Below are 15,709 nucleotides of genomic sequence, written 5' to 3' on the forward strand. Positions count from 1 at the left end.
AAAATTCAGCATTCAGAAATGAAAAAGTGCACCGAACACAACGAGAATGGAACCCATGCAAGCTTCAGACGCCCTTCGCCGCGGGGAGGAGAGACTCAAGTCAGGGAGCGAGGGCGCTTTGTTACGGGTTACAGCGGAGAGCGGTTTTCAACATGGGTAGAGCGAACTGAAACTTCCCAGCATTCCCCGTGGCTCTTCTACTATCAGTCCGGGTTGAGACGGCCCGGGGTCTGGGGGGTGAAAACCGAGTCTAGGTGCCCACAATGCTGGGGTCGTGTGCGGAGTCCGGCAGTGGAGAATCGTGGCAGTGGTACAGAAAGCAGTTTCCCCAGCAGCTGTAGCAGATGAGGAACAGCGCCGCCAGGAAGACTAAGGCACAAATGGTACACGGCTTCCTCTCCAACAGGAAGCTGAGCAGGTAGAAGCCCATGAACATGGAGTGGTTGAACCACAGGGCTGGATTCAACGGTTTGGGGATCAGGAGGACCGGGAGTAACCACTGGAGGCAGTACATGGTCTCTGCGCGTGGGGGCCGCCTAGTTCGAGCTCAGATATCCGACGTGACGCTACACAATCACAAATCCCCTGTGTATCTGCAAGGGATTAGACACAGTATCCAAATACCAGGCGAGGCCTTTGGAGAAGGAGAGAGAAAGAGAAAACAATTTGATACTCGACTCACACCACCTTATAAGGGACCGAGGTCAAAGCGATCCGTGTGTATTTTAAGAAATTGTGCAGCTGAAGGCTATTTTTAGTTCCTGGCCTCGAATCTAACTTCTATCTACATAAACATGACAGCACCTTAAGACGTACATGTGACTAGCGCTAGTTAAACTCTTGATTTCATCAAATGTTTCATAAGAGGAAGATTTAATAGCCATTAATCTCATACTAAAACGGTTAGGCTATTTTAGTAGCTTAGCATACATTTAAAAGATTTAGGGGTGTGCAACATATTTTAAAAAAAGAGCAAAACAACCATAAATATATATATATATATATTTTTTTTTTTTATTAAAATGTTTAGGAGTATGACAAAAAGGCAAAACACGTAATAAAAACCCAGTTTTTTAAGAAAATGATAAACGTTTCCCAATTTAGACTGGCATTCCTTACACTGTTTACACGAAGGATCGACTAAACAACAACAAACAAAGATACAAATTTAATAATTAGTGAGGTATTGTAATTAATTATGTGCACTTCCAATATTTCACTTTGTGTTTGGATAATTGTTCTTCTTTGCACACCCCAGACATTTTAAATGCGAGTTAAATTTTCCCATTTTGACTTCCCACACCGTTTACACGAATGATAGACAATAAACAACAAAAAGCTATAAATCTGGCAAGTAGTGTGACATTATAGTTAATATGAACATATCCAAAAAGTCAGTTTGTGTTTTTAAATCATGTAAAAAAAAAAAAATAGAAACAAAAACCCACATATGAACAATAAAAACATTGTGATGTTAGCTTGATTGCTAACCGGATATCTAGCATGTGGCTAGGTGTTACACGAAAATAAACTTTCCGACCACAAATGTAAACATATATAATTGTGGTAGTGTCAAATAAGCAAGCTTTAAAACTCAAAAAGACTGTACTGATCATGTTCAGACCTGCCATTCTTTAAATTCAATCCCGATCGTGCATATACGCCGTCGCCATTGAGCTCTTTAGGTGATTGCGTAGATTTGTGGAACTCTAAGGACCCGACCGACGGCCTGTGTCCCACAGATGCCTGATGAAAATTCATTCACTGTTTTTCTCTAAGATGTAAAAGAACCAAGATACATTTTTATATCGTTATTTTAGCATTTCTCTCTCAGTTTGTTTTATTGCATATATCTACCAAAGTAATGTGTCCAAAAATACCATGGTTTTTGTACCAGTCTAGTCTACCCATCATCACGCCCGTTTTCTAAATTGGATATAGGGTGTTTATTATTGATGTAAGGTTGAAAGAAAAAATGTGTATCTTTGTATAATAAAGCAAACTATTGTAATGTGTTTTGCTCACCTATATGTCTACATACTGATGCCATTGGTCCAACACCTGGTTTTTAGTGCTTATGATGCATCCATTTGTACATCCCATACCATTCAGACTGGGAACTAATTAGAAATGCAATGTGTGTGTGTGTGTACAGGTTTATTTTGCATTGTTAGGACCAAATGTCCACACAAGGATAGTAAAACCTGAAATCACCTACATTGTGGGGGCCAGCCAGCAGTCCCCATGAGGGAAATGGATTAATAAACATACTAAATGATGAATTATTATTATTATTAATTTATTTTTTATGTAAAAATACAGAACGTTTTCTGTGATGGGTAGGGTTAGTGTAAGTGGATAGAATATGTTTGAACAGAAGCCAATAAAAACCATTATGCCTATGGAGAGTCCCCACAAAGATAGCAAAACTGAATGTGTGTGTGTGTGTGTGTGTGTGTGTGTGTGTGTGTAAATATATAACATATTACTGACAATAAATCAAATATAATTGAATATAACATGCAATTCAGAGCAAAAAGTCTGCCAGAAGCCCTGACAGCATGTAAAATCAATTCTAATAGTGGCATTTTTAATAATTAAACATAACCTATACCACATCCTTGATGTGGGCATCTTAACAGACACCATTGAAGCTGATCTAGTGCATACTAAAGGTACACTTCAGAACCACGCAAAATGTGCATCGGCAGCTGTGTATTGTGTCGTTCATAATGACGAATTGTCTGACGTTTTTTTTTCATTTGTGTTTAATGCTGCCTGAAAATGACCGTGTTTGTGTCGCGCATGGCTAAATCTCCCCTCGAGATCTTCCTGTCAGCATCCCACCGTTACTATGATATCTGTGGAGCGATCGCGCTCGCGCCTGGAGGTGAGTGCGCCTTCTCTTTCTTACCAATCACATCAAATAATATTAGGAGGTGTTGGTCGCACGCTACATTTGTCTTTTATTAAAGCCTGGTTGTTAAATATTCAAATAGAAACATAAAACTCTTGAGGTATTACAAGGTCATATTTGAAGGTATAAACGCACAGAACGCGTTAATGTGAGCTTTTACACGGGTAAATAATAGTCGACGCGCCTGACGCTATTATCGCTCGCTCTCAAGGAATGAGATTTTACGCGTATTCAGGGTGAAGTCAGGTAAAATGGGCCAGTCTGTGGTAAATCATCTGGAGCAGAATTAGATGGCATGTCTCTGCACATTGTCCAGACCTCTATTTGTGTTGTGTGTTATTAGTGTCTCTTTTATTCGTTACAAATGTGTCGCAAAAACAAGCCCAAGTCCTCCTGGTCATCACTGCTTCTTTCAGGTAGCCTAAAACAGGCCAGAGAATTTTTATGCAAAACCATCATTGTGAACAAAGAAACAAACAGCCTGTTGTAAATGAACAGTTAATTCTAATTTAGTTTATGCCATGGCATTACAAAAATGTAAGAAATTAGTGTATGGGTTGAGAAATAACGAGATTTTTTTTTAATTTTTTTTTTACATATATAATAGGCTAGTTAAAATTGACATGTTTCCTACATTACCGTCTTTCTTTATGTTGTTTTTCTTGTGTATGTGCACATTTATAGACAGCGAAATAGACGGTGGCTTTAAGGGGGAACGGTCTATTTTAAATCATTTTCGAATTTTCAAAAAGGAATTTTAAACATCTATTTGGTAAATGTAAAGGTAATTTTCGTGGTGCAATCTATGCAAATTGTTAGACTATTAGCGTCCACTATCACAGTAATCTAAAAGTAGCCTAAATTAAAGATTGTAGTTGTGGTGATTGTATGATAAAGTGATGCTTAATGACCTTTGCCTGTTAAACGTATCGCAGTGGTTGCTATGGTTACCTGCCATGCGCACGCGACGAAATATAGCGTGCTCGCGCTCTCTTGTAATCTGTGTATGAAAAAATAATAACTTCACACCCCGTCACCCCACCCTCCATATTTTGCTTTGGGGAGGTGGGTGTGGAAATCACACCATTATTAATACGTAACGAAGAACGTTTTGCTAAAGTTCATGTTAAGTTATGAAAACATTATTTCTGAATGTTCTCTGTTCAGAATGTCCATTTAAAAAAAAATTAAGTTATTTCTTGCTTATGCGAATGGAAACATTCCATTTTATCATTTTACATTGTGTGGGATAATTGGAATGTTCTTATGGGATGTTCTTTGAACATTCTTAAACAAATATTAACATTTAAAAATGTTAGATGCACATCTAAACTTCCGCGAACGATGTATAAATAATGTTTTGAGAACATTATTGAATACCACATAATTTGAATTAACATTCCATTAACATTATTGGAAGAATGTTCGCTAATAACATTTAGTCTGTGTACAGTTCTGTGTACATTCCCTGTTTGCTGGTTAGGCCCAATATATAAAATGACATCTCTTTTTTCTCTGCTTATGCACAGATATCATTTATGATACATTACTTTTGGATATTCAGTCGTTTTTTTATATGAATATAACCTAATCTTAAATTATTCCCATCCATTTACCCTCAAAAAAACATAATATTGTGGCAATTGTTCATAATAGCTTGCAGTGATTGAATGTTGATTCATTTCAGTGTTATTATTTATTACATTAATGAAACCACTAGATCAATATCAGAGTTATGCTGCTAATGTGACATTTTAATCCTTTAACTGTAAACACACATCAACTGTGTGAGATCATTAAAGGGATAGTTCACCCAAAAATGAAAATTCTGTCATCATTTACTCACCCTCAAGTTGTTCTAAACCTGTATGAATTTCTTTCTTCTACTGAACACAAAAGAAGATATTTTGAAGAATGTTGGTAACCAGACAGTTGAGGCTCTTGGATTGGCCTCTGCTGAATCTAACCTGTAACATTTTGGTAACAAGCTCAAGTTTTATTTTATTACTCTGCCACACATCCCAACTTTTACATGTTTCCAAAGAGAAAGACAAGTTAAATTACAATCCTTAAGCCATGAAAACAGCGCTTCTACACTTATACTTCTCTTGCACAGCCAGGCAGTCGGTTTTGAATACCAGAATTATCAGTTTGATTACTTTTGTCAGACATGGTCTGAAGGTAATCTGAATTTTGGGAACAGTTTGTATGCTGATTACTGAAACCACATTCAGCAGATTTACAGTAGTGCAGTTATTTTGTTTACCGAGATAAACAAAGTTTTGAGATATGTCACAGGCTGCCATGTTTAATTTTCAAATATGTTTTTGTCAAAAAGTGTAATAGATTTACAGTGCTATGCATACATTTAGACACCCATGCTAAAGTTGACTAAAAAGAGGAATAAAAAAATCATCTTTTGGAAATTGAACTTAATGCCTTAATTAAAAAAATGAGGAAAAATCCAACCTCTAAGGACACCAATTTTCTTTGTGAATGAATAATGTATCGTAAATAAATAAATGTTCTTCTTTAAAATACAGGGTGCATAAGTCTGGACACCCCTATGTTAAATTCCCATAGAGGCAGGCAGATTTTTATTTTTAAAGGCCAGTTACTTCATGGATCCCGGATACTATGCATCCTGATAAAGTTCCCTTGGCCTTTGGAATTAAAATATCCCCACATCGTCACATAGCCTTCACCATACCTAGAGATTGGCATGGAGTACTTTCCATAAGATCATCTCTCAATGCAAATCAAACCAGCTATTAGGCTAACTGAAATAAAACCATGCCAATCTCTAGGTATGTCTCTAGGTAGGTCTCTAATGTTTTTAATTTAGGCATTAAGTTCAATTTCCAAAAGATGATTTTTTTATTCCCCTTTTTAGTCAACTTTAGCATGGGTGTCTAAACTTATGCATAGCACTGTACTTTGTGAAAAAAAAATTAAACACACATAGGAACCTGATGTCCGTTAGAATGGACTCTCAGGCCCTTTTACATTTGGTATTAAGATGAGTTTTGTTTTCGATCGGATCACGAGTGGATGTCTCTAAATACAGGTGCAAACGGGGGCTAAAACATTTTAGACTAGGTCGATTTTCAGATAATGTGACACCCTTGGGCATTTTTTAGTAAAAGTTGGCAAACAGACTTTTCTAAGGGTATTTTTTCTGCTGAATCCATTTTTGCTGTTTGCCAAGCTGTATCTCTTATGTGAAACTCAGTAGAGCGCAAACTTCAAGATGACCTCTAAAATGTCAGGAAATTCTATATTTATAAACTTTACATCATGCACGACATCAATTAACGAGAAAGTTTATTTAGGTGGGAATTAAGATACTTGTATGTGACAATGATAATTGCATTATTTCTCATTGTAGTCATGAAAATATCTGTTTTTCTCCTTATTTCAAATGGACAAACAGAATATCTAAAATGCGAGAGTCATTTGTTTGGAGTCACATGCATACTATTGTCTTTGGATCAAAGTGTGTGAATTGAGTTCAGAGTTATCCAAGAGGTTTTTTATTCTACTTTCTACTTTCTATTACTTTCTGCAGTTATTTCCACACATCGTATTTTTCATCAGAATTAATTTTTATATCCAAAGAGCGACATGAACCAACACAAAATATTTCCAGTTGTGGAATTGTACCCATGAAGTTGGTCAGATTATAAGATCACCAATTATGGAAGCTGTGTGTAGTTTGAAGCCTGACCGGTCAATGTCATTGGATACTTGCATTATATGCCAAGAATCCAAGAAAGATAAGCTATACAATGCGACAGAACAGGGCCTTTTGACACTAAAAGCAGCTGCACAAAGTAGAGGCAAGCTTCACGATCCTCAACACAGAGAAGCAATTGACAGAGTGCTTCTTGTCCAGAACACAGAACAGCATGTGGTCTGGCACCGCTTGTGCTATGCGTTCGCGGTATCCCCATCCAGAGCGCTGGTCTCTGCATGCGTGGATAATCAACGAATAACCATTGCTTTGCCAGAAGGGGTCGTGAACACGATCACGCAGTCTAGAGCTCCTTCTACGAGAAGACTCTACGCGTCTAAATGGTCAGTGTTCTCCAAATGGTGCGCTACAAAGAGCCTGGACCCACGCACATGTGGGGTTTCGTGGGTGCTCTCCTTCCTTCTAGAGCTGTTGGACAAGGGCAGGTCCCCCTCCACGCTCAAAGTTTGCGTTGCGGCTATTGCAGCGTTTGCAGAGTCGACGCACGGCCGCGCGATAGGAAGGAAGAGCTCATCATCCGCTTCCTTAGAGGAGCCAGGAGGATGAACCCCCCCGCGACCCCCTTTGGTTCCTATTTGGGATCTTACTTTGGTCCTAGAGGCCCTGAAAGCATTTCCCTTTGAACCGTTAGAATCCGTGGACATAAAATACCTTTTGCTCAAGACCGTTTTTCTGATAGCTCTGTCATCAGTAAAACGCGTGGGGGATACACACACTATCCGTTAGCCCCACATGTCTCGAGTTTGGACCAAATGACTCTAAAGTCATCCTCAAACCGAGACATGGCTATGTCCCCAAAGCGATTGGCACTCCCTTCAGAGCGCAGTTCATCTCCCTATCGGCTCTGCCAGCATCTGATAGCGAGGGCGGTGAAAACCTCCTATGCCCCGTCAGGGCGCTGAGAGTTTACATCACACGTTCTGAGCAGCTCTTTGTTTCGTTTGGTGGGCACACCAAGGGTCTCGCCACCTCGAAACAGAGCCTGTCCAGATGGATAGTGGACGCTATCGCAGCAGCTTATGCGTCCAAACACCTGCAGTGCCCTATGGGCATCAGGGCCCATTCCACTAGAGGCATGGCCTCGTCGTGGGCTTGGTCCAGCGGGATTTCTATTCATGACACTCCCCCTCTACATTTGTTAAGTTTTATAACCTGGAAGTTTCCGCCTTGCAGGCTAGACTTTTATCAGTCTAAGTGGTGTGTATGTTCTGCCCAGTTTGTTCGTGTGCAGGCTACTCTCACGTGACTATTAGCTCTTCTGGTTGAGCTGTACTAAGGGCGATATTCTCTATACATAGACCGGCGGAGCCGCTCTGTATTTCCCTATGAAGTGCTTATGTACATGTGCTGGCCCGCGTTTTGTGTTCCCCGGGCTTCCCTGGGACTCATGCAGTGGATGCTCGGCGCGCACGGCGTTGACAAGGGGTTCCCGTAGCGTAAGCAATTTAGGCAATACGAGAGAACCTCTCCTAAGAGAATGTACTTGGTTACCTAACGTAACCTCGGTTAGTCAGACTACTGTTTGGAATTTATCAGCTGCAACTGCGCCTTAAGATGTATGAGTGCACGATGTAAATGTAAAAAGTCTCGTCTGCGTTGCTCTGCTGCATGCAAGTGCAAGACAAGTGATGCAGAATGTAGCAGTTGCTGAACTGAATAAGAGCACTGCTCTGTGTTGTTGTGATCATATTGGAGAATCTTGTTGTACCATTGTTTAAATAACATTACATTTTATATGCCATGCAGTTCATGTTTTAGTTATTATTCAGCTAATGTTATGTCCAACTTTATAAGGTAATTTTAGGCCAAGTTTACTGTGTTTATTTCCTTTATCTGTTCAAAGCTAATGTTAGTGGTGTGACACATTACCATGATATGTTTTGGTAATTTGTTAATTTGTCTCAATTCTTAATATTTACAACCAATCTTTCTGAGAATATATTTTTCATAAATAAACCAAAAGAGAATTTAGTTTGGTTAAATTTAAGTCCTTAAACTTGTTTACATGGACATGTAAATGTTGAAAAGTAATAAACACTCTTAACATAATGTAATAGGATGATGGTTTAAGATATAGGCCTTTTGCTGCCACCAGCATGATGTTGATGTTCTTACATGGACATACTCAAATACACAAAATTACAAGTCAGTGTTTACCAGAAATATTGAAAGACAGAATGACTAACTTGTTCTGACTATTCTGTTTGTTTCCTTTACTCAATAAATGCTATAGCACAATAAAAACAGTTTATCTTTGAGCCAGTGCTGAGAAATTTGCTCATTTTGGCGTATGAGGCGGTCATCTTGGATTTTGCACTCTACTGAGTTTCATGTAAGAGATACAGCTTGGCAAACAGCAAAAATGGATTCAGCATAAAAAATACCCCTAGAATAGTCTATTTGCCAACTTTTACTCAAAAATGCCTGAGGATTTTTATTTAGGCACATTTTTGTGATTTCAACCTGGTCTATTTTGACCTTGTCCACTTTCAGAGATAGTCGAAAACACATTCAACCGGATTGCTTTCGTAGTGTAAACACTCATATGTTCGAATGCACTCGAACAGCCACAAAAGACGCCTACTCTCCACCTACTGTCCTAAAAAATTATGGAAGAACACTAGCATGTCAGGATTCAAATTTTGTTGGCTGAAGATCCGAGTTTGGTTTAAAGTTGAAAAACATACCAGGCACAATGTTCTCTCACCATTCCTGATTTCTTACACAAACTCACAGGTCTTGTGGCTGTCAGAGCAGAAAGTAAAGCTCCCGCTCTCTCTCCGACTTCTCTGGCCACGTTCATATGTAAATTTCTCAAGCTTATTTTGTCCATTGGATCTGGAAAGGCCCCTACATTTACCTGCCCATACACTCTCCCCTTGAAGAAATCAGGACAGAAGTGGTTTAAAATGTGGACAAAAGAGATGAATTAAAACACCAGGTGTAAACCGGAATCTCTCCCTCGTCTACTTATTGAAAACCAGGTGTAAAGAGGGCCTAGTTTGTGTTTTTAAACATTTCAAAGATGTCTATTTTATGCTTTCTTTGTTTAAAGTGTAATCTAGGCTATGTTTTCTTTTGAAGGTGAAACAAGAGGCATTTGATTGAACATGAGTGCAAGCGCTCAGAATCGATGGAGTCCCTGAACGCTGTGGAGCTCCGTGAACTGGGGGACGGGAGCAGGCGAGAACCTCCTCAGGCCTCCTCAGGACCACGGCCGGCCACCGGCATCGAAAACGCATCGTTTGAAGATGAGGACCCGGGAACGAGGATCCGCGTTACCTCCAGAACATCTGGAATTGACTATCAGTCAAATCCGCTGCCTATTCAGAGAGAAGTGCCGTCACCGCGCACTGAAGACGAACCTGAGCTTGAATACCATGACCAATCGGTGGACTACGGGTTCATTTTCGCACTTGTTTTCCTCGTGAGCGGAATCATATTAGTGGTAATCGCATATACAATCCCAAGAGAGGCTAAAGTCAACCCGGACCAAGTGACAGCGCGCCAGATGGAGAAACTAGAGATGTATTATGCACAACTCGGTTCTCACCTCGACAAATGCATTATTGCGGGACTTGGTTTGCTCACTCTGGGAGGAATGCTCTTATCCGTTTTATTAATGGTGTCCATATGCAAAGGGGAACTGTATCGGCGGAGGACTTTCGCTAGAAGACCCATGAAATCTTATGGATCCATTAATATGAGGATGAGGCAGCTAGCCGAAGGTGATGGAAGGGAGACGCTCGTGGAATGTGAACCGAACGTCACCGCCGACGCCGCGAACGGTAATCAGGTTCCTTCGGAAACACTAAACACGTAGCACAACTGAATCACATTGATAAAACACATTTGCATTCCCAAAAGGAAATAGTGCTTGCAAGGCAGCATAAATAACATGTTTAGGTAAGTTCACGGCTTTGGCTTCAATTATCAGCAAATGAAACGTCTCATTGCTGTAGCCATGACACTCAGCATCCGTCTGTTTTGTCTGCTGTGTTGCCAGATCTCAAAAAGCAACTTGGTTAAAAAAATTAATAATAAAAAAATAGCCCCAATAAAGCAAATTTCCTCATTAAACATTAAGCAAATAAAAATAATATTAGGAAAATAGAATAATTGCTCAATTGAATTGATCAACATAAAACCAATTATTACAATCAGCATAACATTTTTATTATATGTCATGACAACAGTGATCAGTGCACATTTAAGGCTATATAATATGAATAAATAGAAAACAAATACCATTCATGATTCAATATGCAAATTTTTAAAAATAATTAACATATATTACAAAGGCGCCATCTGTCAAATTTCAAAGTCAATGGCGGATTTTCACACTTTAATCTTAAATTCCTTAAAAAAACAACAAAAAAAACTGATATTTTCTACAAAACAAAGTTTGAAATGAAAGAAACCTCTCATGGACATTCTCATTTTACTACAAAATGATTCATTAATGTAATGTTAAAATAATTGATGCTCTTAAAACAGGCTTCATTTTCTTTGTGCCGAAATATACATTCTTATTTTTTCCATTTAATTCTGGGGCAAAATGTGACATGTTTTCATATACGCTAACTTGTTCATGCTGCCCTGCGAGCACTGGCATCATTTTAACCATTTTAATTCATTTTTGTAGGCAAACACGCAAAACACACAATGTGATGGTGCAAAAGCGATGCTAAAGACTCAAAAGACAAGTGAATGAAAGCACAATGGTGAAGCTTCATAATAACGTAACATGCTGCAGAACAAACCGCCATCTGCTACTTTACAAAACTTGAAGTAAATGTCTGTATAACCTATAACATCACTAAAGACACTATGAGTGCAATATATACAAGCTATTATTATCCAAGGATGCAATATGCCTTAAGACGTTACAAATGTTCACCGTGAACACAAACATTGGCTTGTTTGTATTTGTCTACTGTTCGTGTTTTGTATATGTGTCACACACTTGCTCGTTGTCATCAATCCACGTTCTTGGAGTAGAGGACAATGTACTGCAACCAAGGGAAGAGACATATGAATGCTTAATGTTTTAACCAAGATATCTATTTTACAATATCTATCATTATGGTACTTTAGTAGATTTGTGCTAACAATTAACAAAAAATGTGAAGTTTTACTGTAATGGTGCAATATGCATAGATTCCAGTAGAGAAATATATATATGTATATGACAACGTTGTTGTCTTCTCAATGACACAACAGATTTAGGTTACTGTATGCTTTAAAGTGCCCCTATTATGCTTTTTCAGATTGTACTTTTCATGCAGTGTTTGTGAATGTAAAAGTTCTGCAAAGAGTTATTTTCTCCTAAAAAAAAGATTTAATTCTGAACTGCCTGAAAAAAGTCGTCAGTAATTCCAGTCTGACTTTCATGCACAAACCTACGTAGGTTTTGCGTAGATTTGCATAATTCCCACCTATAGTCTTCATTGGCTCCCCACGAACAACATCTACTTTGCCCCGCCCTCAAACACTGTAGTTGTAGCTGAGACCGGAAGAGTTTGGTTCATGTTGTCGACACGTCGAGAAGACGCTGTTTTCAGCTCTGCGAAAGCAAATTCACTTTTCATGCACTTCTAAAGGGTGATACGGTATTGATATGGTAAAAAACGACACCAGTTCATATCACTGTGAAAGAGCTGAAATTCAGATATGGTAATGGTCGTTTTGATTCTGACACCAATCACAACAGCCTGGGCCATCTGACCAATCAGAGCAGAGTAGGTCTCAGAAAGGCGGGGTTTATAGAGACCAAATCCTTTATCAAACCTTTTCAGTCACTGTGAAAAAAAGGTGATGCTGCAATCAATGCATATTGTGAGAATTATAATTTTTTTGCCTTGGATGCATGTAAACCTGATGTAGGAGACCTCCAAAATTAGGAACCATTAAAGTAGCGTAATAAGGGCACTTTAAGAATATGCTCATCACCCCGTTTAAAACAAAGTTATTGTAATAGCACATAAGCAGGTTACATTTGACATTTGTGTGTACTTGATCCCTGATGAAGCTGCCTGCACCGTGGTTTGGTTTTACTGCTGAAGTAACTATTTTCTATTAGTACACTATTCAGAGATTGTAATCAAAACTAAGCAGAAACCTAATAAGAGCAGATGTCTTACACGTCTTAGATGTAGTAAAGATCACCCTGGCCTGCAATTATATATTTCCTGGTGTGAGGCATCCAATATACATGCTCACTATATCGCTCTGTGCAGAACAGCTTTATAATGGTATTAATGGAAGTGGTAACTGGGATAGGGGAAAGCAAAATTCACATTGTGTCGATAGAGTTTCAAAAGTGCGCTTGATTAACAGAATGCAAGTGAGTCACTGTAGAATAATGGAGATTAGCTTAAAAAACAAAAAGAGTTTGTCAATGTAACGCTAAATCAAATGGTTAATGAGAGCACATTGTATCAGAAGAGAGTATGTTACATACTATCATTTATCTAACATTCCAGCGTATTAAATATTCCTTACACAATATATTTACTAAAGTCTAAAGATTGTTTGAAATCGACTTTATAATGTTGTTCGGTGGTGTAAAGTGTGATGCGTTCACATGCTGCTTGATGCATCACTAACTTAAGTGCTGTTTAAGTGCTGATTAAAGTGAAATGGACTTGTTGTAATCTTTCTTTGACGCCATCATGTTTCTCACTGCATCCCTAAATTATAGTAAATATATCTGTCACGTATTACCTGTAAGATGTTGGTTATGGTGTGATGTAAAGTTATAAGGAGAAAGGAAAGTGGTAAATTGTTTTTCATGTCTTCGGTTGTGTAAAGTATTGTCTTGTAAGCACAGAGGATCTAGTATTGAGCACACTAAGCATTATCTTGCACCAAACGTGTGCTGCTGATCACATTGCTCACGCACAAGCCCCTATATGAATGTGAATGTCATTAAAATGCATTGTGAAATGTTGTAACACTTTTTCAACACGACAGCCTGAACTGAGCAAGTCACATTGACTCTATTGAGAGTGGAATATTAGTATACTTGCACTATTGTTTAAATATTTGGCAATTATATTAAGAAATTGAAACTTTTATTCAGCATAGATGCATTCAATTGATCAAAAGAGACAGTAAATATATTTGTCATTTTCAAACACTTTCTATTCATCAAAGAATCCTGAAAAAATGTATCATGGTTTCTACAAAAAAAATGTATAAGAATATGTTTCTTGAGCAGCAAATCAGCATATTAGAATGATTTCTGAAGGATCATGTGACACTGAAGACTGGAGTAAATTCAGCTTTGATCACAGGAATAAATTACAGTTTAACATACATTCACATAGAAAATAGTTATTTTAAATTGTAATTATATATCACAAATTTACAGTACTTTGATCAAATAAATGCATCTTTGAGACATTTTTAAATCATAACGACCCCACATTTTTAAACGGTAGTGTACTTAAAAAACAGCCTCACCATACTGCATGTTATATTCAGCGAGTAGCATTAATAATTCCTGAATAAATGTGATTATTTCAATACAATTGCGTACTGCGCATTTGATCAAATGTAATGGATAATCCGTGTATTTAACGCATACAAAAAAAATGTGCATATATTGCAGAAATAGTAAGAGTAGTATGATAGTATGCTATCCAAATGAGCACAATTATGGTTGTTTGGGCTGATTAGGAGCAGCTGCTCATCTTTGTTAAAATGATTATCGTTGTACAATCTGTGAAGGTTAATCATGGAGTCAGAGCCAGAAAGAGTTCCTAGAAATCCTTGAGAATTACAAACACCGCAGAGGCTTAATGATGTGCATAATACTTGTGTGAACCAAACAGACTGTTATGTATTCAAATTAAATGCAGTACCACGGTACTTTGGGCCAGTCACACTCTGTTTTTTTTTTTTATGTGGAGAGCAGGGGTGTTTGAATTGCATGTGTTCAACGTCAGCTGTGCATTTAAGTCTGTAACCACTTCATGTGGAAACGTGTCACCTTTTTATACTGTTTCCATGCGTGAAATAAATCTTTTTTGTTGCTATACCTGTCTGACTGAATTGATGCATGGAACGCCGAGGAACTTTAAAGAATCGCATGGGACAAATGCATCACTTAAAATGTCTGAATATCATTGCACAACAAAACAAAAGAGCCATTTATTTGATTAAAAAGTTAGCTCAAACACACTTCTCAAGCAAGACATTTTTAAAGAGGTTTGTTAATGATAACCTTCGGATGATCAAAGTTAAAGGGTTATTTGACCCAAAAATGTAAATTCTGTTATTAATTACTCACCGTCATGTCGTTCCAAACCCGTAAGACTTTCTTTTATCTTCAGAACACAAATGAAGATCTTTTTAATGGAATCTGAGAGCTTTCTGTCCCTCCATTGACAGATACGAATGACTCTTCAAAAAGTTCATGAAGAGATCGTAAAACTAATCCATATTTCTGAAGAGACTCGATTGCTTTATTTGTTGTTTAAAAGTGTTTGGGCACTTTGTGAAACACATTTTCACATTAAATGTGAAGCACAGAAGTATTTTCACTCTATTGTGACTGACAGTTCTAGCCTGTATCTTCTAAATTCCCTTAACAAATAAGCACTTAATTCTCCCAGTGGTATCCACTATTTTAGTGCAGTCATGCCTAGAGGACACTCGAGCGTCTTCATCTCTGGCTGTAAAGGACAGTCACACTGACATTGCGGACATCATGACTCACTGTGGACATTACAGGCATTGATTTCCACTGCATCTGCTTCTTCGTGTTCCTCTCACTGAATCAACCTTCTCAGAAGCTTTGCATTCATCTATCGGTACTTTAAAGAGACTAGTCGTGCTCACTAGTCTCTTTTCACTGCAGCTGCATGTAGGAGAAAAGCCCTCACACAAATCAAAGCAGTTGTAACTTTTCAGATGACTTGGTTAAAGTATATTTTTATATATTTTTTGGCTTTATTTAGTTAGGACAGTAGGAGGACAGACAGAAAATCATGGAAGAGAGGGGATATGGACCGGGAAAAGATCTCAAACTC

At 38.2% G+C, this 15,709-nt stretch overlaps 2 protein-coding genes across 3 annotated transcripts; one reads left to right on the forward strand and one right to left on the reverse strand.

Moving 5' to 3' along the window:
- Positions 1 to 103: 103 nt before the first annotated feature.
- On the reverse strand, positions 104 to 1,756 carry blcap (bladder cancer associated protein). The gene is made up of 2 exons (XM_084426411.1): positions 1,625 to 1,756; positions 104 to 634 (listed from the first exon to the last, which is right to left on the reverse strand). The coding sequence occupies exon 2, from the start codon at positions 512 to 514 to the stop codon at positions 251 to 253; it is 264 nt and encodes an 87-aa protein (XP_084282537.1). The 5' UTR covers positions 515 to 634; positions 1,625 to 1,756; the 3' UTR covers positions 104 to 250.
- Positions 1,757 to 2,650: 894 nt separating this feature from the next.
- Positions 2,651 to 14,731, forward strand: tmem74b (transmembrane protein 74B). 2 transcript variants are annotated; one of them, XM_084425076.1, is made up of 3 exons: positions 2,676 to 2,890; positions 9,756 to 10,459; positions 11,317 to 14,731. In XM_084425076.1, the coding sequence occupies exons 2-3, from the start codon at positions 9,805 to 9,807 to the stop codon at positions 11,340 to 11,342; spliced, it is 681 nt and encodes a 226-aa protein (XP_084281202.1). In that variant the 5' UTR covers positions 2,676 to 2,890; positions 9,756 to 9,804; the 3' UTR covers positions 11,343 to 14,731. The 2 variants fall into 2 exon arrangements, with proteins under 2 accessions (XP_084281201.1, XP_084281202.1); XM_084425075.1 differs by having other exon boundaries at positions 2,651 to 2,890; positions 9,756 to 14,731.
- The last annotated feature ends 978 nt before the right edge of the window (positions 14,732 to 15,709 follow it).

The sequence above is a fragment of the Rutilus rutilus genome, assembly GCF_951802725.1.
Source record: "Rutilus rutilus genome assembly, chromosome: 12".
In the NCBI taxonomy this organism is placed as follows: Eukaryota; Metazoa; Chordata; class Actinopteri; order Cypriniformes; family Leuciscidae; genus Rutilus; species Rutilus rutilus.

Coding starts and splice junctions, on each gene's coding strand:
- blcap (XM_084426411.1), bottom strand. CDS start 514: ATGTACTGCCTCCAGTGGTTACTCCCGGTCCTCCTGATCCCCAAACCG.
- tmem74b (XM_084425075.1), top strand. CDS start 9,805: ATGGAGTCCCTGAACGCTGTGGAGCTCCGTGAACTGGGGGACGGGAGC.